This window comes from Anarrhichthys ocellatus, unplaced genomic scaffold, assembly GCF_004355925.1.
Source record: "Anarrhichthys ocellatus isolate YVR2014 unplaced genomic scaffold, GSC_Weel_1.0 scaffold49, whole genome shotgun sequence".
NCBI lineage: Eukaryota > Metazoa > Chordata > Actinopteri > Perciformes > Anarhichadidae > Anarrhichthys > Anarrhichthys ocellatus.
The window spans coordinates 2,205,162-2,230,002 of record NW_022280079.1 but is presented as its reverse complement, the minus strand read 5'-3'; the positions used below and the strand labels follow the sequence as shown (position 1 = coordinate 2,230,002).

The following is a 24,841-nucleotide window of genomic DNA, read 5'->3' as shown; positions in this document are numbered from 1 at the left end:
CCGTTCACTCCACACGTGAGGGGGAAAAAGTGATCAAACACAGCTTTGGTTTTTGACAAAGTTGTTTTTACTTTGCAGTATAGAAATCATTTGAGCCCAGGATGTTTTTGTTTTTTTAAGTTGTTCAACACAGGAGATACCAAATGGGCTCTCATCAATTCAATACTGCTGCAGTACACATTTTGGTCCTTAAGCAATTACAGTCAACCACACATCCCACCAATCTGCTGTTAATGCTTTGCATGATGCATGATACAGGAACAGAAACTACTAGATCACTGACGCATTATAGTAACTCAAGCTGTCGGATACACAGGTCTGGGTAGTTAATGCTGGACCAGTTGCCCTTGTGTCTTGGTTTATAGGATGCGTCGGGCCGTGATGGAGATTTGACAGGAAAGGTTTTTTTTTTTTTTAATATTAAAAAAAAAACAAAAAAACAAAACAGTGACATAGAAATATGAAGCCCACACACCCCTTACCCACGTTAACAGCCGACGATGGAAGCTGCCGCCTCACACGGCTGTCTGTGGCTGCTGGGCCTGAATGTGCGCGGAGGAACACTCCTCCGCTCGCATGATTTAACTCGGACACACGAAGCCAAAGCCGCTTCTCTCTCTCACCCTGACATGAAAGAATATTTGCAGAGACCAATAACTGATGTATAGATATTATTTATCTTCCAAACGCCTTTTATACAATGACAGAACAATTGGACACCCCACCCCGCTGACACATATACCCACTATGTAAGATCGTTTTTTGAATTATCATTTGATTTGGCATCTTTGGACTATGCATCATGTCGACATGATGAGGCAGAAGAATGTAGGGTATTACTGTATATTAGGTATAACCAGTGTTTAGTGCAACATCCATCCGAGTGTGGGTTTAAAAAGCATAGCTCCCTCCCTGAACCCTATCCAACAACACTATATCATATCTCTAAATATCATGAACTTCCTCAATGGGCAAAACCGTTTACTCGGATGATCAGCCATTGGTGTGTACATTTTTGTGTAGTTTTTTTTATTTTTCACTATTTTCTGTAAGATTTCAGTTGTCGTCGTCTTTAATAATCAGGATTGCAGCGGGTGCCTCTCCTCTAATCGCAGGCGTCGCCGAAGGTGTCCTGCTTCTTGCGTTCCATCTCGGCAAAGTCAAAGTCTGAGCCCGTCATCCTCTTGTAGATGTCTTGGATGTCGTCGCAGGTGGTCTCGAAGTGAGTCGTGGCATCATACGTGCGGGAGATGAAAATCTAGGGGAGAAAACCGGATCAAAGAGGCCTTTTATTGGAAGAATTCTTTCAGTGCGCAGAGACAGATGAACAGTCAAAGTTGGATTTAATCTAGATTCTTGCGATGCCGACAAGATAAACTACAAAACAAAAAGTTTCCAAACACAGTAATTCTTCTGTTAAATGGCAACTGATTTTAGTTTTACAGACGGAAGGAATCCGACCACAGAAGTGTTTCCTGTGCAGACACGTAAATTTCTGCTCACACACTCTGGCCGCAAAAAAGCCAAGTGGTGCAAAGATGGCGTATTCTTACAAAACAGCAACATGCAAGGATCGCTGCAATGAGTGGTACTTCCTTTTTTGCAAGTTTACCAGAAAACCGCACAACAGTTACATTCTGAAGTTACAATATTAACATTAAACAAAATCTAAAAAACAATGAGGTGGACAGGGGACGTTTTACATTCTAATGGGGTCATTATCTGAGCAAGTGTACAGCAGATGATGTTCACTGTTAACTGTGTTGTGCCACTCGTCTCAAGCAAGTGTGAAGTGAGTGGAAACACAAACAATAGAACAAAAAGATCCTACCTGGCTGTCGGCGCCCATGTCGGTGGGTGCATACTGCTCACTAATGCTGACAAACTTCTGCTCGATGGGCTGCAGTAGGTCCAAGGCCGGCTTGATTTCCTTCTCGGGGTCGTTTGTCTCCACTGTGGTGCTGATGATGGCGATGTACTTGCCTTGTGCTGCCACGTTGTGAGCAGAGGAGATCATACAAACGTAGATGTCTGGAAACCGAAGAAAAGATGAAGGTTAGCGTCTGCTGGTGAGTTCAAATAGTTATTCAATGATCGGTTGTTGTTACACATTACGAAGGTACATTTAATATGGGTCAGCTGGCAGTCTAGGCATTTTCCATGTATCATAGCTTTGGGTGGAGGCTGAAAATATAAATGTCTGTTGAAACCAGAGGTGTCACACTGGATTTTTACATTCTTTAAGATAATAAAGAAATTAAATAGTACACATTAATTTCCTGTGTGTGCTCACCATGCTTCCTTTGGACCTGGTTCTGGGGGATGATGATCTGGCAAGAGTTGACGTCACCAGTGTTGGCGACCGGGTGACTCAGGATGCAGATGACTCTGATCACCTGGCCCACTTTGGTGGCGCGGTCCATGGCGTAGCTGGGGTCGCAGATCAGCTGCTTGCACCTGGCGATCTGCGTTGGGGCGAACGGCCAAAAGGTCAGAGGTCAAGGGAAGGTTTAACTCCTGGAAAAAGGGTTAGGGACACACGAAACACGTCGGAAAGCAAACTGCTCACCTCTCCCTCGGACTTGACTCCAACCACCTTCCCGTCCTCCACCACGATCTCGTCGATGGGCTTGTTCAACATGTACGTCCCGCCGTAGATGGCACTAAGCCTGGAATGGAAGAAAAGTGTGAGATGTTGCTTCCTATTATCTCCCCCCAAAGGCAACAAACGTCTTATCTCTGATTTAAGCAGCCAGAGTCAGAGATAAGGGATTTAGCAGCCTGGCAGTCAGTTATCGGTCGTTTGGGGACAATGAAGGCTGCCGGTCTCACTACCTACCCATTAGGAAAATGTTCAGCAAAGACCTAGAGACAAGGTGGCACTGCTGAAAAGGTAGGCCCCTCCTCTTTCTTTATGGAAAGTCTGTTATTTAGCCAACGGCATAGTCAGAGAGAGAGAGAACATAATGTATATCAAAAGGATCAGATATCTTAAGCTGAACTCCGTTTAAAACCAGAAGTATTAAATACCACATTGTGCCAACTCGCATACACCAAAAGCAATGAGTTCCCCATCACGTTACGTCAATTTGCTGTCAACATCCCCCCGCTTGTGGCCGTATTGGGGGTGGACCCACGGTAGAAACGTCAGTAGCAAATATTGGATCGAATTCACGGTTTATTCATACATGTGACATTAGGCATATGTCTAGAAGGTTGCGTTTATTGGCTCTAAATAAGAACAAAATGAGGTATTGACCTAAATGTGTTTTGGGAGGAGTAGCCTGCTCCATTATGTTAATGTAATGGAATTCATTTAGAGCTAGTAGCCTAGTAACTGTGAACTGATCTAAGCAATAAATAATATTTGGAACAATACATATAATTGTTTTTTTCTTATTTAAAAGAGTTTCACCTGTTTTCACCACGGCCAAAAAGGGAATTACATTACACTTCAAATAATTTTCATCTCTGAAAAAACAAAAAAAGCTGACATTACCTTTTACAGAAAAAGTTTGAAAATACCAAAACGTGCGCGTGTTTAAAGACGGTATTGCAAAATCTGTGTCGTGACCAAACGGGAAACTGGTGACGGTGATGAAACAGGTATACAACCCAGCCCTGCTGATCAGTCAAAATATTTGTTGTAGTAAAGACCTAATGGGACACTTAAATCTAATGAAGCCACCATTTATGTTTGATAAAGGTCAATTTCAGTACTTTAATCCCCTGAGTGCAGCTGTTGAACATTATAATGATGTTAAAAACATTAAACTATGTACTTGGTGCTTGTGCGTCCACAGGTTCCACAAGAGCCTTGTTGACAGGCCTCAATCATGTCAAAAAACAGACGACATCACTGTGTGACTTTGATACGAAGGAAATTTGATGGCTCACAGGTCAGTTCCTGAGTTTTAAGGAGCTTCTGTTTTTTCTATAAGGAACATTGGAAGGTGTCCGTGTGTTCAGATTATGACTTTTAAAAAGAGTGTGATTTTGACGCAAATTGGGGCAATCAGACGCTGAGGAACTTCAAGTACCTGAAAACAATGAGCTGTGTGTCACAGTCGCTGCTGCAACCCGTGACCCATGCTGATAATGGGGTGAAATCAACGGATCAAATTACAATAACTTTCGTTTGTGCGTTTTGGTTGTAAACATAAATGTGTTTTACACCTCTGATGCTGCTGGAATTTTCAAGACTACTCCAAGCATTTAAAAGTCCTTTTTACTTGGTGTAGTAAATGAACTCCGCTGTGTGCAGCAGCACGCAGATGCAACAAAGTGATACATCCAAATAGTCCCCTACCTGGCGAACCCTTGTGGCAGCTCCCCCAGGCCGTAGAGTGGGTAGAGGTACGGGCTCTTTCCATATCTGGCCAGAGACTCACTGTAAAGCTTGATCCGGTTTATCGTCTCAATGCAGGGTTCATCCAGGTAACTGAGTGGAGAGAGATGGAGACCATTTAAAACTGCAATGGTATCACAATCACGTGCAATTAAGTTTATTGGAAAAATAGCACTTATTGAACAACTGGAAAGAGCACTGACTCGTCTGTGCGGTAGAGGGCGAGTGAGTGGCCGGTGAAGTCCATGACCTCCTGGCCCAGTTTGAACTTTTGGAAAATGTTTCGCATGGGTGTCTTTTGGGGGTCGACATCATCCATGGTTTTGGGGTTGCTCTCGTCGAAGTTGGAGATGAACTGGAGGAATTTTTGGAAGCGCCGTTTCTCAAAAAGCCCCATCAGACCTTTAGGAGACCGAGAGTTTAGACTGAGTGGGCCCGTGTCGAAAGCAACTAAGTGGGTGAAGGGCAAGCTTTGCAACGCAAAGCGGAACCAGCAGCTGAGTGTTATGGGTTAGACCCAAACAACATTACTACTTAAAAACAACGACTAACAAGTAATACAAAGATTGTTCTGTAGAAAGACACAAATACAGCATATTAAATCAAAAATATTTCCTCGATGGTTTCAAGCTGTCCGCACATTTTTATAATCGTTTGGCGCTGCGTCCTTAAATGACTTACTAGATGACAGAGCCTCGGTCTCAGTAGAGGGGACTTTATGGATTTTTCCCCCCTTGTACACAAAGCTGCCCTCGATCACTTTGAAATCCAGGTACTGGGTCACCTTTGTGATCAGCAGCATGCGCACAAGCTGACCTGAGGGAAGGAGACGCAAACATCAGCGTTACGGTCACAAAAAGACGCCATTGCCTAAAGCCGGGTAAGCAGTATATTTTTGCCATCATTGGGCAAAAAATCCATAATGACCTTACAGAATATTTTAATTCAAGTGGTCGTAATGAAAACTAGACTTCTGCACCTCCCATTGGCTCCGTTTGCAGGCTTAAGAAAATCTAGCCAGTGATGGGAGACTTTGGCCAATCACAGGTTATTTCAGCGAGAGGGCGTTCCTTTGCACGTCGCTTTAGTGAACGCCTGATTCAATGGCAGAATATCCTGCAAGAAAAGTTGCTATTCCAACTTTTGGCGACTACTGCCTTGCCAACAACATAACTAAAAGAAAGCCTGAGAATATGAGCGAAGCGTTTCAGAGATTAAGAGAAAATGTTGCTAATAGGATAGCCTTCTGCTAACCTTAACCGCTGCAGCGCAGTCCTGACAGCTAAAGTTAGCAGCAGGCTAAGCTATTAGCAACATTTTCTCTCCATTTCTGAAATGCTTTGCCTAAAATCACAGTATGTCATCTCCCTTTACAGGTCCAAAAGTTTGCAAAGAAATTACTTTGTTACTGTATGAAGGACGATATGCCAATGCTCGTGGGAGGGGCTTAATGAGGGCTTTTCTTTTTCAGATTCTGCCATTTTTAATTTTATTTGCCTTTTCCAAAAGCCTAACCTAGGCTACCACTTGAGTTACAATATGCTGAAGGGTTATTATGGAATTTTTGCCCGATGGCACCAAAAATAAACTGCCTACCTCAGCTTTGATTGGTAAAAAAACATTTATTGAATATTAACATCCATGTCAATTTAGACTCTTTAATGATATGTATAGCAGTTCCTGCTGCTACTTAGAGTGGCTTTAAATATCAAATATATATATTAAATTATATTAAATATATATTTGAACTATGACACATACAGCACTAACAACAAGCTAAAGCTTACAGCTTTGCTGAGAACCATTAAAACAGGCGAGTTATCCAAGTAATACCATTGGCCATAAGGAATTTAGGGATGAGGTCCACATTCCAATCCCGGCCTTTTCCCATCGACTCAGAAGGTTTGCCTGGAAGGTCGAAGCGCTTGTAGAGCTGTAGAGACACACAGAACCAGACTTGATTCACAAGCTACAGCCAGTAACTTACAATTACACCAGAGGTGCATTTGAGGAAGTAAGGCCTCCATTAGCAAGTGGTCGCAGCGCTTGGTCGTGCAGCTCAGAATTTTTGTAACTTGGTGATCACGTGACCGCCACAAACAGTTCACTGATGAAAGCACTATCAACATGTCTAGGGACTATACAAAGAAGGCCAGCTCGCTTTTAAAATGCTTTAGAAACGGGTCTAAAAAACCTACATTTGAGTAAATATTTTGCAGCCAAATCAAACAGTTTACAGGATATTCAACCTTAGTTTCTTTATAATGCATTTAATTTGACTTGTTTCTTTACAGGGCTTGTACAAAGGCAATAAAGATGCCATGAATTTCAGATACGAGTTTACAGATGACTACAATCCCTTCATAGTGGAGGTTCATGCTCGGGGCTCAGCGCAAGTATAAACAAAGCCTTAGTAACACCGCTAACAACAATACGTATAAAATCTGGGCAGCGAAGAACCCCGTCTGAACGACCACCTTTATACTGGTTGCAGACCCTGTTTCTCCAGCTGTTGATGTCAGCTTTAAGATACGAAGTAAATATTTTGATGTTTATATATCACAATTCCACAGTTCTTGCTTCCTTATGTCCTCATGCTTTTAATTTCAAACCAATGTGACCGCCCCAGTGTAACAAAGCAGAGCCAGCAGCATCACAGATCAACTTACATCTTCAAGAGGCGTGATGGAGGCACTCTCAGCTCCGTAGTAGGAGTTGCGGTCCATGTGCAGAACCTTCTTCCCCTTCACTGACATGATTCCTGATAAAATGCATTCCTGTTGGGAGAAAAACAACCAAAAGAAGAATTAGACCAGGACCAATGTCCTTAGCAGCCACAGCCATGGGCAGGCTGCAGCGCATCATTCGCTCTCCTGAGAGGGTGGTTGGCTGCAATCTGCCATCCCCCCAGGACTTGTTCGCCTCCAGGACTTGTTTGCTTCAAGGTTCCTAAAGCGAGCAAGAAAGATTGTAGCCAACCCCTCTCACCCTGGACATAAACTGTTCGAGCCCCTTCCATCTGGCAGGAGGCTGCGGTCCATCAGGACCAAGACCTCACGCCACATCAACAGTTTCTTCCCGTCTTCAATTGGGCTCATAAACAAAGCCCGGGACCCCCACTGACTCTGTCATCCCCAGGACAATTTCCTACCGGTCATTCCCCTTCTCTGTTTATTTATTTAAACACACTCGACACTTTTACACTCCACTTCATCATACTTGTTTATAGTACCGTTATCTGTTTGTGCACTTTATTTTATATTGTTATTCTTTTATATTCTATTGTAAATTTTAATATGTTTCTATTTCTTGCACAGTGTGGAATTGTTGTTGATTGTTTGTTATGCACCACCCGCCATGACAAATTCCTTTTATGTGCAACATTCATTGGCAATAAACGGTTCTGATTCTGATAGGATGCTGATGGTAATGGTAAAGCACTATCGCCATCGGAACACTAAACGCATGTATGCGATTGTTCCGTTTGTGCTCTAATGATCGATCTCACATTAACCACTTTTTAATAAAGAGTGACAGATGGCTGTTGTCGAATTTAATGTATAATTACAAATCCTGACTCCAGTTTCCTGCATTCCCCTCAGTACTGTGAACCCCTTATTCAGATTTTCCACTGTGTGTCACTCACAATCGTGAGTAAATGTTAAAGATGGCTTTGGACACAAAAGACTGAAGGGACACCGTATTACCAAGTTTAACAGAAACAGGAATAGGACGGTATCCACGACTTCAGTTCTGCCACACCCAGTACTAACATAATGTCTGACATGCTGCTGCGGAGCTGGGCGGATGATTATAGCCTTCACATGGACTTAAGTCTCAGTGCCTTGGTTATGATGAGGGAAAATGTGCATGTTGACCAGACACTGGAATTCGCACAGACCAAAGGCCATAATGCGATTACTGCGTGCATCATGTGACTGTGTGGACTTTCCTCTAAAATAATTACTATCGAGTGACAGCTTTACAATATGGCCGTGCAAGGTATAACTCATTTCTCACATGACCAAAAAACAAACACCAGCGCCTCATAACTTTCACTGGATGTCACCTTCGCTCCCTCAGTGTAGAGATGGTGGCCTGTAATGACATAGGAAGTTTCTGGGTTTGTACCATTTCTTTCTTTCAGAAGAGACATTTCTGTTTCCCAACTTCATACTGGTTATAAACCCATTTTTATGATTCTTACAAGTTGTTGGTTTTTTTCAGCAAGATAACCATCACAAATTAACAACTACTTTTATGATTTCAAGACTCAAAAAAGAGGGAGCAATGTCTGCCTCCATCCAGTAACAATACAGCAAAAACCGGCAGAGCAACCTCCCCACAATAAACTCCACCGGCCCTCACTTTACTGGACTCAACGCGCAGTTTAACACGCAATGAACTTGTACGATTATCACAAGGTCTATAGACATTTTAATCCGTGACTTTTGTCAATATAATTATCTCCACAAAATCTCCAGGACAGGATGATAAATGAATGTGTATGAAATTTAGTTTTGCTGGTGGGGCCTGCACAGACTGCTGTTATTAAAGCTGAATGCATTGAAACAATAAAGCGGCCCATTCATAACCTCGTATTTACTGCACTTTCTGCATAAGTGCTCTCCCAAAATAACATGCGCCAGTGAAATCGGATCGCCTCTATAAACGTCTGGGTTTCATCTATTGTCTGAGCTTGCAATGCCGCTGACTTGAAGGGCATAAATTCAGGCTTTTCATCATTCTTTTGGGAAGACGGAGCAGTTCCGATGCGTCACTGTCACTCCTTTCTGGTGACATGTGATTGAAGCCGACCTACAGCTGCTTGTATGAATACAGGCGTTGACACACAGCCGGAGGCAGCGTAGTCCTCACTACATCAGCCAGCACTACATCAGCCAGCTAGTAGGGGCCATGCTGACAGAGGAAAACAAACACTGATCCAGTGTACAGTCAGGCAGAAAATCAAGCCAGTACCAAACCATTGTGACCAAAGGCAAAATTCTCAGTTCAATTTTTAACACATAAGACCCATAAAAATGTGTGCGAGAGGCAACAAAGTCCAACACAGAAGACAAGAACTGGATGTGTGTCTGCAGTTCAAAACAATTCCATCACATGACAGGGAGTTACAACCACGGCAGGACTATACTTGCTTACAGTTTATGAAACTTAAAACTTCTAAACTGCTCTCAAGTGTTTTAAATCTGTTGGATCTGTTAGATACACAGCAGATTAAAGTTCGACATGCAAAACATGTGATGAGCTTATAAAATCAGATGGAAATGTCTTCAGAGCCATTTTCATTTTTAAGATTATTATTTTCCAGCAGAATTTGGTAAATATAAAGTTACAGTAGTAACGGAAATCTTTAAGCTTTGTACGGTGTAATTGATTGTTTAACAGACCTCCCTTATTCATTATATAGCGAGTGAAAGCAAGCATTGTGTCCATTTCCTCTCGTTAAATACCATATCCTCCTTTTGATGGGCACAAAGATAGCAGCAACTGTAAACTTCTTACTGGAGAAGGCAAAAGTTATCTAGCACGATGAAAAGAATAGTTTTACTTTATATACTTGTGTATATTAAACTTTAGGGCTGCAACTAACAAACATTTAGTTTTTGGAGTAATCTACCAATTCTATTCTTTATAAATCAGTTTGGAGGCAAAGATTTTTTATATGTTAAAAAATACTGGAAAAAAGTCTAAAACTTTATTAAATTAGTTTCAAAGTTTTGAATGGAGAACTTTATTCCACTGCAGTATTGCTAGTTTTTTCTTGGGAGGCTAAGTAAAAGTTTTGTCCATCACTACTATCCCCCCCAGTCAGTGCTGCAGGAATGAGTCCTAAAACCTGGAAATGAGTCAGCATTTTTGCCCTTCTGGTTCCCTCGTGTCAAAGTTGATGGGTTTATTTAAATGGATTTTTGGTTAGATGCCTTAAATAAGGTTTGTGGTTTACACAAGCTCAAAAGATTTAAATTTTTTGTTGTACTATCTTGTGCCAAGCCACTCCCCTCATGTGTCATTAGTAGTGGACAGATGGGGAAACCCCATCTCCCAGTTGCATAACCCAATGACATAAAAAGGTGCCATTGGTGGCAGAAAATATTCCATTGAAGAACACAAAACTAGTGCATACTGTTGCATAAATAATATACATTAGATGATTAGAATTCAGTGTAACCTGTTGAGTTAGTAGTCATAGTAGTGCTCATGTAAAATGGTAATCTGTCAAATATACAGAAGTTAAGTCACTTATTTGCATAACGGAAGTAAAAATAAAGTGAAGCTTCTGTGCAGCGGTCTGCAGGGCTGGCAGTCAGTCTAGCTCTCAGATTAGTTGCAGTGTACTTTCGTTTCCTCAGCCTTGGTGGAACCACACCCAAATGTGAGCTAACTCAACACTCAGCCCACCAGAGAAGTTAACTAAGCCCCTTTCTGCTCTGCTGCCACCTCAGCGTGCTCTGAACCTAAAGCAAAGCACTTTGCAACTCAGTGTTTGACATCATAAAAAATATAAATTTATAGAAACGTAAGGCTGTGTTGAACCGCAGATGACATCAGAATCAAAACTGTGTACTAGGGCTCTTCAGATTAAGAACAGTCCAGAAACTGCTATGAAAGTTGACAGGAAGCTGCCCACTGGCCTCGCGGTACTGTCACGGCAGTCATGCACCAGAACAACCGGAAGACCCAGAAATGCGGATATAGAAGCAGTTGTTATGAATCTAACAACGCAGTTTTTGTCCACCATTTATTTTCACACCACTTAGTGTCAATCCAGATGGCCATGTTCTTGTGAAAATATTATTGTATTGGAATGAGATGAGATGAAGATGAAAGTCGGGAGGCCTGTAGTATAATAAGGCTATTGCATGGTCAACACTGACAAGCTTAATATCCGGGTAAACAAGCCCTACACATGGGGAATAGCTCATGATCTGCCACCTCACATCCTCCTCAGCTTCTCTGGCGTTTAATATGCAAGTTGAAACGACACAAGAATTTCAAGTTAATTTATAGGTTATCAACCCATTGATAAAGTTCCTGACTGACAGTCACATAGTCCACAGTAATCCTGTGATTTCGGATAATCAGTCAGTATGGTCTTTACCAAAACGCCCTATCATTAAAGTGATGAGGCTTCGTTAACTTTAATTATTAAGACTGTATACGACAGCTTCTTTTTACTCGCCAGCCTGTTGAGTCCAGGAGCATAGCATAATCTCAAGGAAGCTTTAGTTAGCTCCTTAATGTTTTTTAATACTTTAATAAAACAACACAGACTGCGATAAAGTCTACAACCGAGTTGACAGGTTCCGTGCACGAGAGATTAGTCGGGAAAGCTGACCCGCAATTATTCTGTTGTTAGCGGGCTGATTAGTTAGCTTAATTTGGGTCGGCTAACGTTAGCAGACTAATCATCCGCGTATAACCTTATCTTGACTGAGAGACTGGCGTCCAAATAACCAGTTAAATTACCGATGTACCTACATTCATAGTCCCCAGAACAACGTAAAGCCACAACAGAGTGAGAGTTGAACGTATCTTGAGTACGTTAACATTTAGGTAACGTTAATCTTTCCAGACACCGATAGCATTTGAAGCTAGCATAGTGCTAACAGTTACCGTTAGCTACTTTGCTCGCAGTTTCCTTTAGCTAACAGGTATTCGCTCACTCGCGGTTAGCGGCTAAGCTAGCTATTTAGCACTAGCCCTGCTGATTAGGCCTCGTTAGTTCAAAGCGCTAACTGCGTCGGTAACAGGTTGCAAATCACTTCCACGATGCGAAATGCATCGTTTGTTTCTTTCTCACCGTAAGCCCGGTGCCCAAAACGATAACGTCGTATTCTTCATTCATTTTTCCAAGTCTTCACTCCTCCGCTACAGAATATCGGGAAAGAAGAAAATGGAGATCTGCGGGGCTGGAACTGAGAAGGGGCTGCGGTTCAGCGTCAGGCGCCTCGGGGGGCGGGGCTTCTCATCTGTCAATCACTTGGAAGAAGAGCGCGTGTGTGAAGATATAACGTCTTATTATTTAAGAAATAGAGAGACGCAAGAGGACAGGCAGACAAAATACCAAGATAGACCAGCCAGTTGACATGTTATAATAATTACAACGTCTTAAGTTCTCACCACGAGCCTCTTACTGTACTGTGTGTCGTGTGCTGTGCATATCTTAAGATTCAGGTTATGCATTTAGATAATATTTCACACTTTGCCTTGGTTTGGTAAATGAGTCAACTGGGCTTCTGAAAAAAACGTTTTCACCTTTTCTTAAAATACAATTTATTAATGGTTTGCTTTCTAACCACATGACCTAAAATAACAAGTGCTATTGTATGTTATTTATTGTTGAATGTCATTCGTCTTACATTCTGTGTTCTCTACAGTTTCTCCCACCTTGTATGTAGAATACATGGTCACTCTCATTCAATTAAGTTTTACCTATTTTAAAATGTCTATTTTTGTAGGAACTCATCATGTCATATGAGGAATTCCACCATCAAGTCAAGTGTAATGATGTACAATGCCTTGCAGTCTCTTTACACTATTTGTGTTGCCAGAGTGGACTACATTTATGGTAGACACACCTGTTGAGTAAACCCAGTGATGTTCACAAAGTCAGCCTCTGTATTACTCACCCAAGTGACTCAACTCAGGAGCCTAAAACTACATTTCAATACATACAACACATTTACACAGACCGGTTTTGACAAACGAGGCCTTCATGCAAACTAATGCACACCAGCCGGCGAAAAAGACTAGAGAATTGTCAGAGGTGGTTGCTAATGGTTCAAGCTTAGGTTTTGTTTTGCGTCTGACATAACAGCAACAATTGTACAAAATCATAGACAGGCAGGTGTGGCATACACAAGGCAAATCATTTGTACAATCATGTCTACACCTCACTGCATAGCGTTCTCTAAACAAGATACTTACTCCCATGCCGGCCTCTTGGCACAAACACCATTATGGCCTTTTAAAGTTCTTTTTGGAGGCACTTTTCAAGTTATAGCAGTCTAATTCACGAAAGTCAGGTCTGATGTAAATAAAAGACACTAAAGCAAGACCTTTGTTCAACTCAATGAGATTAAAGTCCCCAAATTCTGTCACTCAATAATACACCACACAACAAGTTAAGATTTATTACACCCTAAATTGATTTACTTTAATCACATTAAAGGTTTCAGGTTCTTCTCTCTACTTAAATCACACATCTGCATCCTGTACCACAAACGCTATGTTATGATGGGTCCGGTAGGCCACATTCAAACACTCGCACTACGTCTGGTTTTCTGGCATGCTGCATTGCTGTCGTGCCACATGCGTCCTCTGAGTCTTTGAGTCCGAGCTGCAGGAGAGTCCTGGCGGTGTCCGCGTGCTGCCCGATGCAGGCCATGTGAAGAGCTGGGGAAGAGAGGAGAACAGAAGAGGATTTTTGACCCTCCAGGCCGCCATTGGTTTTATTTTGAAAACCATGTCGCGTTTTATGTGGATCCCCATTTGCTGTCACTATTGTGAGCTTTAGCTGGTCCACACGTAATAATAACGCTTCGTTTAGTAGCCTTTATTTATTTGGTCGCAGTTGTATTTGTTTTATGCGGTAATGCAGCTGAAAGCCTAAACTAATTTGAAAGCTATTTCTTGCTGGTGCATTCAAGTTGTGCTGGAAGGTTTCTTCATCAAAGCCTGAAGACTGTTCTTTTCATAGCCTCTATATTCATTTCCTCAGGATTCGATTTTTGGGACAATACAGCGCTTGAATAAAATGCTCTTGAGCTGTCTATCTATCTAATATTTCCATAGTGTTCTTAAATGAACTTTGTAATCAATAGTGAAAAGGACATAACATCTTCAAATCTTCTTTTCAAGTTATCACCACCTCATCCTCAAAATGACATGAAGCAGATGAGCCGAGTTTGACTGTGAAAGCCTAATTTAATAATACTTAAGTGTGCTGTTCTCTAAACTTGAACTTTCATCGTTGGTTATTTAGCCTTGAATAATAATATTATAGAGAGATACTTAAGATTTGAAATCACATTTCCAGGGGCTTTAATTTAGTTTAGAACGAAAGGGACACCACTGCAGAGCTGCAGTGCCAAACCCAACATGGAGTGTGATACACTGCTTACCAGTTCTTCCCTTTTTGTCCCGAACGTGAAGATCTGCCCCCAGCTCCAGCAGAGTTTTTATAGTGGACGTGTGGCCCTCCTGTAAAGCACAGATTGAAATGAGGAAGGAGAGTTTAAGGTGTGTTAGTTGTGTTTGTGAATATTCCCATATTGTAGTCGTACTACTGGCACTATTCTGTATAAACCACACCTATGGCATCAGTTATAGAGTTTGATAGATAATATCACATATGCTACTTCTATCACACAAAATACAGCAGACAAATCAATGATTTGATGACTATTAATCTGTGTAATCAAGAGCTGTGACCTTCTCTTCCTTCGACTTAATTCCTGTTAACTGCTAGTGACCCTTTTAGGTGTGTATTACCAAACACACACACACACACAGTGAGATGTAGATCATCATCTCACCGTGCATGCTGTGAGGCCAGTTGTTTTGGGTGTTACAGCTGACTCAATATGTGGATGTATTTTCTATTTAAATTGTAATTTCCTTTTCTTTCAAATGATTTGAGCTACTCCACAATCTTTCCACGTATCTCTTAGCAACTGCAGAAGTATCCCTTTAAGGTACAAGAACCCCAGTTACTGATCCAACCTTTGCAGCATAATGCAGGGCACTGAGCTGGATGTCGGTGGCTCTCTGATTCACGTCTACGTTTAAGCCCTGCACCAGGAACCGCAGCGCCTCCTCCTGGCCGGTGACGGCGACCTGGTGCACCGCCTGAGCCCCAAGTACGTCAGCCGCTGTTGGAGACGCCTACAGCACACAAGTCATGACGTGGCAGTGCATGTAAATACCTCAATTTCTAGAAAAGCTGAAGCATTATTGAACTGAAAGGCCTTGTTCTACCTGGTGTTTCTCTAGAAGCAGCCGGGCCACAGAAATGTGTCCGTTCCTGACGGCATCCATGAAAGGAGTAACTCCACAGCTGTCAGTGCAGCCCGGGGCGTAGCCACATCTGGAAGAGGACCAGTGAAGGTGAGGGTCAGTCAGACATGGTTATCTGTGAATCATCATCAAGCTCAGAAAGTATGGAGCTACTGTATATTCATCCCACATATCAAAGTGTGGACGTTGCAGTGTCTACAAACAGGATTGTAACCATCAGGCATCATATGTATATGACGCAGATGAATGACTTTAAAGGGTGATTGTTGACCTTGGAAATAGTACTTTGACAAACATTCTAGTCAAGCACAAGGTATATTTTCACATCTACATTTTAGATTTTCAAATAAAGCTGAAAACTCCACAATAGTGGTAAATGCACCTAGTAGGTTTTGAGCTAAACCCAGTAACTAACTAAACCTCTACCTGCCCTCCACCAAAACAGCAGGTGGACAAAGTGGAGCGTTTAACAACTGAAGAGCTTGAAGTGGAGAGCAAAACAGAGCTCAAGCGGCCAAAACACAACTCCAAATGAATGCTAATGTTGCTTCTTATCTGTTGGTTATGCAAATGAGCAACTGTTTGCTCAACTTGAATTAGCATGCCTCCGTCAACCGTCAACGTCAAGTTGCAGTTTACATCCATGTCTGTCCGTAGTGTCATCATTTGATCCTATTAAGACATTTGTGTGAAATCATATGACTTCTCGAGTTATGGCCAAAAAAGGTGTTTCGTGAGGTCACAGTGACCTTTGACCACCAAATTATAATCAGTCCAGCCACGGCTGTAGCCAGCACGGAGGTATAAAAAAAAATAAAAAATTCATATTAACTTAAAAGATCACAGTGTTTCCAGAGCTTATTGAAACATTTCACAAACTGGACTTTCCATGCGATGTGTTTCGAGAATGTACAAATGTCCAGCCTACCTCTCCAGCAAGATCCTAACAACCTCCTCACAGCCGTGCATCGCTGGAAGAGACAGAGAGAGAGCTGGTTATAGTCTGAGGTTGAACGCAAGAGGTTCCTCACACATAACGTATCCATGGGGATGGTGAGGGATGCTTTACCTGCAGTGTGCAGTGGAGTCCTGCGCGTCTTGCTCTCCGTCCTCCAGACGTCCGGCGCGACAACAAGCAGGTGCTGGACGACCAGGGGATCACCCTCCCTGGAGGCGATGTGGAAGGAGTTCCAGCCGTCCTTGTTTTTCAGTGCGGGGTCGGCACCATGGCACAGCAGCTCCCGGATCACGCCGAGGTTTCTCCGAGTGCAGGCCATCATCATGGGAGTCCTGAGAGAGAAGAGGCAACACTGACGTCTACTCTGACCAAGTGAAATCTATGTTGTCAGTCACATAACAAGCTCACATGCCAATTAAAAAAAGGATTTTTAAACATTATATCAGGGAAATAATATTTGCAAATAAAAGAAATTACATTCAAAATTGTAAATAGTTCACAGTAAATGATCAAATCTGTCCTTTTAAATCTTTACTTAAACTATTCGACTAGGAACCATCAAATGAACTGTGCATGTTGTTGTGATGTGTGGTGTATAGTGTTGTGAAATCCTAACCTTCACAGTTCTTAAATCATGTCATCAAATATTAAATTGTGCATTAGCTCTAATAATAAGTGATTAGGCCCACTTTGTGTCCCTCGCGTAGGAAGACTAAACTTTTCTCTCTGTTTTTTTTACAATGCAGTTAAAATGTTATTTACACATCAAAATACAAAAAGATATATATGTATGATTTTAAAACTTTTACTTTACATATTTATTTCTTTTGTTGAGGCATTGTACATCGATCACCTTGTTTGGGCAAGGAAATGGTCACAACTTGGAAGACTGGTTTAAAACTTTTTTTAATGTGCAGGGCCAAGAAATACTTTTTGATGCAGATGGACGGGAAAGTGTTTGAGGCTTCTGGAAAGAGGAAATACCTTTATGACACAGCTTTTAGGCTTTGTCTTTGACAAAATAGATTTTTAGCTCTGAGTTGAATGTAACCATACCACAGGACATGGACAAAATGGGCTTGTAATCGATAAACCGGCTGTTGCTGATTCCGTATCATTGTTCTCTCGGACAAGAGTTTCGTAAATAATATTAAGATAACGATAAAATGCCTCTATATTCAATTGAGTAAAACAAAATATATCTCCTTCGAGCCGGATTCGAACCAGCGACCTAAGGATTTCAGCATGTTGCCTCTACAGTCCTCCGCTCTACCAACTGAGCTATCGAAGGGAGATGACATCCACAGGACGACAGTTTGGTTTTACCACATATGTACACGACTATTCGCTGCTTAATTGTAACCGGGTCGATATCTTCGTACTCACCAGTCAGCTTTCTTCAAGCTGTCCACCTTGGCTCCTTCTCGGAGCAGGTAGCTAACACAAGCCTGGTGGCTCATGGAAGCAGCTTCGTGCAGCGGTCTCTTGTAGTCGTTGTTGTACACCTCCACATCCGTGCCTATCCGCGTTATTAGATACTCCATAATGTCCAGGTGTCCCTTTCTGGCAGCGTAGTGCAGCAGGGTGTCCCCTGACCGACCAAAGTGTTTACTGCCGACAGTCTGAACCTCCGCCGAGCCACCTAATGATATGAGTTTCTCCAGAGAACTCAACTGTCCCTCCTGAGCGAGCTTCACCAGCAGCTTACACGTGTTTTCGTCCATGTTGGGTGGAGGTTAAAGGCTGCAGCAGGAACACAAAGTCGATTTAATAGTCAAAATGACAGAAAATAGTTAGTTGGGCTTCTTGAAGACATGCCGGAGAGAGCTGTTTAGGTTGTTTTCGCAGAGTAGCAAACAATTAAGTGGCCAACCATGACCTTACGCTGTTCATATCTGTCCATACATAAGGCAATAACAAAAAGGGCAAGGACAAACAAAAGTTATTGTTATTGTTGAAATGTAATAATTGTGTAATTTGAGCAAATCAATTGTTAACATTTGGCGCTAATCCCCTTCGGTCGGAATGCTCACTGATACGAATTTTACATATAAAAACATTACTTTAAGTTTAAACTAACTAAAAATGTTTATTTCGTGAGGGAAAACGCGTAAAGGGCTTAATACATGTTGATAATTGAATAATTTAAACATTATTCATGGTCAGCAAATATTTATAGATCAATATTATTAATATCTACAGGCCTAACAAATGTGACATCCCAAACTGTTGAAGCAGGAATAAACTTTAGTCGTCCTTTCCAGCACAGCGACACGCTGGGCTTTTTGGGAAATGTGGTTTTTGTAAAGATTTGCGATTTGGCTCACTAAAACACCCCCAACCTGTTTTAAATCAGTTATTTCTGTCAGGATATGACTTTAAAGGTGATTTGCCAATGTTTTAGATTGATAAATACCACTTTAAGTACATGGCTCAGCCCGCTGGTTAGAATAGATTTGTATTCCTCACTTAGTACTAGTAAGTACGGTAGCAAGCCTTGAGCAAGACATTTAAAAATAAACTAACCTCCAGGGCTCCGTAAGTTATGCAGAAATACAGTTTCCAGTATCATTTCTGCTTAACATATGGAGCCCCAACAATCCCACTTTTCTCCTCCGTGGCTTCTTCTGGCTAAATGACAGCAACGAATCAGAGCGCTGGTGAAAAAGATGAGTCCCATCTGGAAGGAGAGAGAGAGAGAGAGAGAGAGAGAGAGAGAGAGAGAGAGAGAGAGAGAGAGAGAGAGGAGAAAAGTGGGATTGTTGGTGAGGGTGAGTCTCAGTCCTCAGAGGTTTTACAACATGGACCATGAACATCAGGAATGAGACTGACTACCGTCTTTATTTCTGGTAAGTATAGGCTGCATTTGTGATATTTTAAATGTGCTCTAAATTGTGCTACATGACTCATAAGTTACATATCAAACCAACAGGGACACACCTCCATTTATCTCTGACTTCTACAGGGCATGTTCACTAAGATAATGCATTTTTTACCCATATATGTATGTTGTATATTGTGAAGTATGATTTGTGCATTTTGTGGTATGTATGCAACCCTGTTCTATATGTTATACGAGAGAACCTTTTGTCCTGCCACACTGGAAAAAATAACTATCTTTACAAAAAAAAGTGTTAATTTTTAACTTTAATACCAAGTGAAAGAAAATCTGTAAATGTGTAATGCATGACCCAGTTTGCCATTGTGTCAATTCAATTCCATAGTTTTTTGGAGCGAGGGTTTGTTTTTTAATACTTAGGCCTTGAGGGAAATGATTTGCCTCATTTAGGCTTGTTTCAAAAATTGTTTTTTAGAAAATTCCCTCAAAATGATTTAACTCCATTGCAAATCTACGAAAAGTTACAGACATTTTCTTTATTGTGAGTCTTGAAAAAGTTAACCGCTTCACCCAGGTTAGGAATTTTTTGCAGTGTGATGACTAGAGTAGTATGGTTTGCACCCCCAACCCCCACCCCCTGAGAGTTTACATGTAACTGTGTGTCTGGATTCCACACAGTTACAACCTCAGAAGCTGGTTTCTACATTAAAAAAAAAAAAATCCCGCCTCCCAATTCCTCGATAATGCCTTGAAGAAGCCATTTAAGGAAAATAATATAGTGTGAGAGTTCATATTTGGTGCTAGAATTATGCAAAAACATTGACAGTGTGACTTTAAATGCATTAAGATTCAAGAACACATTAAATGTCAGCACAATGCATTGTCATTTGGAAAGTCTTGAGTGGATTACCATGCTGGCCAGTTTAGTATCTGGAGCTAATCAGGTCCAGATGTTTTGGGCTGCTCTAAACAGTGACAAACAAACCAGAAACAAATGCATGACACAAACTGCACGCCCTGTCCTCATTCGGTTCAAGTGCTGAAACATGAAAAGCAGACAGAGTCACTACTGCTGGTGTGAAACTGATGAACAACTTAAAAGTGTGCCGTTACCTGCCGAGGGCTCGCCACTTCGCACCGAATGCACAAGAGAAGAGTTACATGAGTTGACGATTTACAGAGGATGGAGGGGGGGGGAATAAAAGGAGGGGTTTTAAGCTGTTGGACAGTTAAGATGAGCGTTTTGTTGTTTCTTGTGAAAGCACTTCTATTCTGTAGTTATATAAAAGCTGAAAAAGCTGGAAGGCAAACATATTCCTCGAAGAAGCCCTGGCACCAGGAAGGAAGGAAGTGATGGAAGGTTTTGGACAAGCACAGCCCCATGTGTCCTCCAGTGTCTCCTGGCTTTGGGCCTCGGAGAATTTACTGCAGGTCCGGTCACCATGGTAGTTTGTAACAGTCACAAACACATATGTGCAAGACATGTGGCATTTCTGTGTGTGCTTTTATTTTCACATTTTACTGATTTGTCTTTGTGTTAAGTGTTCAATTTGACCATCGCTTTTGGATCCAACCAACCCCATCCTCAACAAGTCTTAATCAAATCCAGCAATATGAGGGCCCTAAAGTGGTTCCACAAATCTTGAATTGACAAAAATACTATAATAATATAATGTGACCACACTGTTCTCCATGAACAAAAGAACCCGGAGCTCCTCTCTGCATCTGTTCAATGCGTCATACACTATAAAACTACAGCTAAGCAATAGGCCCTTTCCACAGCAGCCATTTTGACATTGGTTGGCCCCGATCCATTTAAGGCCCAGGTATTGTGCATGCTTGCTGACCGGAAACGGCGGGTTACACACTAAAAAGAATGTGACCGTGATAAATGTTATCAATTAAACCGGTTTAACCTGCTATAAAATCACAAAATGGCTGGAGTTGCTCCGGTGAACTCCGCACTATACTAATAAAAGTTATGTACCTATATTTTCGGATAGAAACCATCAGTTTTGTTTATTGGGTTAATTTAGCATTTGGCACCACAAACTAAGACGCCGCTAGCTAGCTGCCATTGCCGCTGTTAGCTAGCTAACGATCATCACTTTTGGTGAGTGCCGAGCAGCCATTGGAGACAACGCTACCCTGTCGAAATTCACACTACGCAAGTAACGATATAGTGTACACCAGTGTACTACATGGAAGTGTACTGGCAGAAGTTCTTCCTGGTTTGAGAGAAACATTTTGGATTAGGAGGAACTTCCTTTGCCAATGAAAGAAAAGTACGGCGCAAAGACGAGAGGGTACCTACTGCAGCACTCTATTTCATCTTTTTACCTCCTCTTGAGTGACTAAATAGCTCTCTTTATCTCTGTATGTTTGCAGATGTCGCTGGAAGCAAGCATGAAATATGAGTCTCCTGAGAAAAAGTAAGTAAAAAACAAATTTTAATACAAATGTAATTGTGGCTGATTTATGGTCATGGGTTCTATAATTTGACATGAAATCTTCCTGTTGATGGACAGTAACACTAGACAGACTCATATTAGATAGATAGATAGATAGATAGATAGATAGATAGATAGATAGATAGATAGATAGATAGAAAATGTATTCATCCCCAGGGGGAAATTAGATTGTAGCGGCAGCAATTTACAGAGTAAAATATAATATATACAGTACAATAAAATAACAGAGCAGATATTGAATTTGAAGAAATAGAATAATACAAAATAAGATAAAACAGAATAAAATATAAAAATGCAAAAAATGCACAGTATATACAATTTATTAGAATGGTATTAAATTAACAACTAGGTAAACTAAACAAACTAAACAGTTGTCCAAGAATCACCAACAACAAGCAACAACCGCGTAGCGTTGTTGTAGTCATTTGAAGGATGATGATCTGGCCAGAGGTGATTTATTATACAGTCTAATGGCAGTGGGCAGGAAGGTTCTCTGTATCTGTCCTTGTGACAGCGGAGCTGGATCAGTCTGTTGGAGAAAGTGCTCTGCTGTCCCTGCAGTAGGTGGTGGAGAGGGTGTTCCGGGTTATCCAATATGGATAATAGTTTCTTCAGTGTCCTTCTCTCCACCACCTCTTCCAGATAGTCTTGTTTGCTATGATGATGGAGCCGGCCTTCTTAACCAGTTTATTAAGTCTGTTGGTGTCTCCGGCTCCAATGCTGCTCCCCCAGCAGACTACGGCGAAGTACAGTGCACTGGCCACAACAGACTGGTAGAACATCTCCAACATCTTGCTGCACACGTTGAAGGATCGAAGTTTCCTCAAGAAAAAGAGTCGACTCATCCCCTTCTTGTACACAGCGTTGATGTTGGTCTGCCAGTTCAGTCTGTTGTCGATGGACACACCCAGGAACTTGTACTCCATCATGTCCACATCCTCTCCCAGAACTCTCAGCGGGAGTAATACTATTTATTTCCATGTAGTTTTTTTTGAAGATTTATCTTGAGAGTTTGCTCAAGTATGTTCACGTGGTAGACCACCTGTATATAGTCGGAGCAGGCTCAGGTCCACACCTGGTTCTTAGCTTCATTATTTTTTTAATTGCTGTATTGCCTAAAGTCGACCACCATCTCTCTGGTCTTGGTCACGTTCAGAATCAGGTGATTTCTACCGGCCCACTCTACAAAGTGTTAGGTTTAGATGTTTTCAGGGGAGACCCAGACCGCTGGACTTTCCAGTCGCACCAAAAATGAACTGGATCCGGTTAACAATCAAAAAGTATTTAATAAACAAGAAAAGCTAGAACAGTTGCAAACTGAATTACTCTATCGATATCAATATGTCCCCAGGGCAGAGTTCTCACAAGGCCCACTAAATAGCCCAGCCCAGCTGGTAAACTACCCAGAGTGGTAACGGCGCGACCTCTGGCCAAAACCCTCTGGAACTAAGCCTATATTTAAAAGTCTCTGTCCGAAAGTTTAAATGTCCAGTATCAGCCTCTGTGATTGGCCGAAATTCAATAGCCCCTCCTGGCTTGGGGCAGTTATCATCTCAGTGTTTGGTTGAAGTCGTCCGGACTCCTCCTCAGGTCCTGGTGGTCAGTTGTCCATCCCTCTGTCCTCTGCTGCACCTCTGTAAAGTCTCACTCAAAATGTTCCCTTTCTGACCCTCAAAACTATTCATACAGTGTTTTAATACCTTTAGTGACTATACTTCTATGGTTTAATACAGTCAATGAGTAAAATACTGTAACATAATATCCTCTACAAGTAAGAATATTGTAAACATAATACATTCCATAAGTAAATATTTTGTGACTCTAACATATTTTGACATTCTTATTATTGTGACACTTCTACTCACCACTTGGGTGTTATTTAATCCTACTAATAATGCTTTTAATACTGAAATCCTTAACAAAAGTCATCCACTGCCCTGTTCTCCTCCTCCCGTCCATCCCTTATACACCCGACCACTGCAGAGTCATCAGAGAACTTCTGCAGATGGCATGACCCTGAGCACAAGGTGAACAGTTCCCTGTGGAGCTCCAATACCACTGACCACCGTATCAGACAGCACACGGCCCAGTCGGACAAACTGTGGTCTGCCTGTGAGGTAGTCAGTGATCCAGGAGACAGTGGACGTGTTAACCCCCACCACCCGCAGCTTCTCACTCAGCAGCACTGGTTGGATGGTGTTGAATGCACTGGAGAAGTCAAAGAAAGTGATTCTCACAGAGCCACCGGTTCCATCCAGGTGCAACTGAGCTCGTTGCAGCAGGTAGATGATGGCGTCGTCCACTCCCACATGAGGCTGTGGGAGTGGACTATTAACAATAGCATCAGTATTACTTTGTGCAAAGGCCAGTGAGGAAACCCCCATATTTCTCTCAAGGGAAGCATCCAGCTTCCATGCACGTGCACCAAATGTGTGTTTGTATGTGTGTGTGTGTGTGTGTGTGTGTGTGTGTGTGTGTATGCTGGGGGAGGGTTGATGAGGTAACCAGATGTCAGGCTGTAATGAGTTAAAATGTAGGATTCCATCCAGTGTGTGAAAAGCAATTTGGACTGAAAGCAAAATACATCTATGTTCACCCAACATTGTTAAAGCACTAAATGTCTGTCTCAACCCTTGCTTTTGAGGAATTTATCTGCCTTTTGGGCAGTGGTGGGCTTCAGCTTTTATCCAATCAGATTCAGCCCCTATGTCTCTATGTAAGGAGAGAGGCCCGATGCCCGCTAGAGAGCCTTTGCAGTTTAAGTGAATGGGGACGATATTGTTGATTGTCATAGTCTTCAACCAATCAGATCTTTAGTTTGACATGTTGGGCGTATTCTTTGACGTGCCAGTGCTACCCAGGTAGCCTGCTAAGTATATCAGCATTAACGTGCGCCGTGATTGGTCAGTGGGCCAGCGCGTGACTAATGTGAAATTTAAGGAAGCTTGGCAGAAGTTAGTTGGAGTAGTAAGAGTTCAAATTGAAAGATATGGAATAAATTATAACATTTTTAGGGTTTTGCTTGGTGTAGTTTATTTATTTTTATGAACGGTGTTCCTGGCTGACAGCGTTGCACATTTTATGGCTGGGAATGTGTTTCATTTTAACTGAGCGTCTTGGTGTTTGGAGCTACGCGATGCTAACCTGAGGACGCCATAGCACGGCAGGACACTACGGTGCTT

The 24,841-nt window shown here is 41.9% G+C and overlaps 2 protein-coding genes and 1 non-coding gene across 3 annotated transcripts; all 3 read right to left on the bottom strand.

Annotated features, from left to right (window-relative positions):
- Positions 1-44: 44 nt before the first annotated feature.
- On the bottom strand, positions 45-12,306 carry gdi2 (GDP dissociation inhibitor 2). The gene is made up of 10 exons (XM_031869864.1): positions 12,174-12,306; positions 7,018-7,125; positions 6,182-6,281; positions 5,030-5,164; positions 4,552-4,750; positions 4,310-4,441; positions 2,570-2,669; positions 2,294-2,465; positions 1,832-2,031; positions 45-1,258 (listed from the first exon to the last, which is right to left on the bottom strand). The coding sequence occupies exons 1-10, from the start codon at positions 12,216-12,218 to the stop codon at positions 1,106-1,108; spliced, it is 1,344 nt and encodes a 447-aa protein (XP_031725724.1). The 5' UTR covers positions 12,219-12,306; the 3' UTR covers positions 45-1,105.
- A 78-nt stretch (positions 12,307-12,384) lies between these two features.
- ankrd16 (ankyrin repeat domain 16) lies at positions 12,385-18,188 on the bottom strand. The gene is made up of 7 exons (XM_031869865.1): positions 17,736-18,188; positions 16,461-16,681; positions 16,320-16,362; positions 15,353-15,461; positions 15,098-15,259; positions 14,497-14,575; positions 12,385-13,768 (listed from the first exon to the last, which is right to left on the bottom strand). Exons 1-7 carry the CDS (start codon positions 18,071-18,073, stop codon positions 13,605-13,607), a joined length of 1,116 nt encoding a protein of 371 aa, XP_031725725.1. The 5' UTR covers positions 18,074-18,188; the 3' UTR covers positions 12,385-13,604.
- trnay-gua (transfer RNA tyrosine (anticodon GUA)) lies at positions 17,553-17,640 on the bottom strand. Its single transcript is given in 2 exon segments — positions 17,553-17,588; positions 17,604-17,640. It is a non-coding gene; the product is annotated as a tRNA-Tyr (tRNA).
- Positions 18,189-24,841: the final 6,653 nt, after the last annotated feature.

What these genes read in the sequence shown, in the direction of transcription:
- gdi2 (XM_031869864.1), bottom strand. Translation starts at nt 12,218, where the DNA reads ATGAATGAAGAATACGACGTTATCGTTTTGGGCACCGGGCTTACG. An exon ending in TAAATTCCTTATGGCCAATG is followed by an intron (nt 5,165 to 6,181) that starts GTATTACTTGGA and finishes TCCTTCCCTCAG; the next exon opens with GTCAGCTTGTGCGCATGCTG. An exon ending in ACATGGGCGCCGACAGCCAG is followed by an intron (nt 1,259 to 1,831) that starts GTAGGATCTTTT and finishes TTTCTCCCCTAG; the next exon opens with ATTTTCATCTCCCGCACGTA.
- ankrd16 (XM_031869865.1), bottom strand. Translation starts at nt 18,073, where the DNA reads ATGGACGAAAACACGTGTAAGCTGCTGGTGAAGCTCGCTCAGGAGGGA. An exon ending in TGCTTCTAGAGAAACACCAG is followed by an intron (nt 15,260 to 15,352) that starts GTAGAACAAGGC and finishes TGTGTGCTGTAG; the next exon opens with GCGTCTCCAACAGCGGCTGA. An exon ending in GGACAAAAAGGGAAGAACTG is followed by an intron (nt 13,769 to 14,496) that starts GTAAGCAGTGTA and finishes TCTCTTCCCCAG; the next exon opens with CTCTTCACATGGCCTGCATC.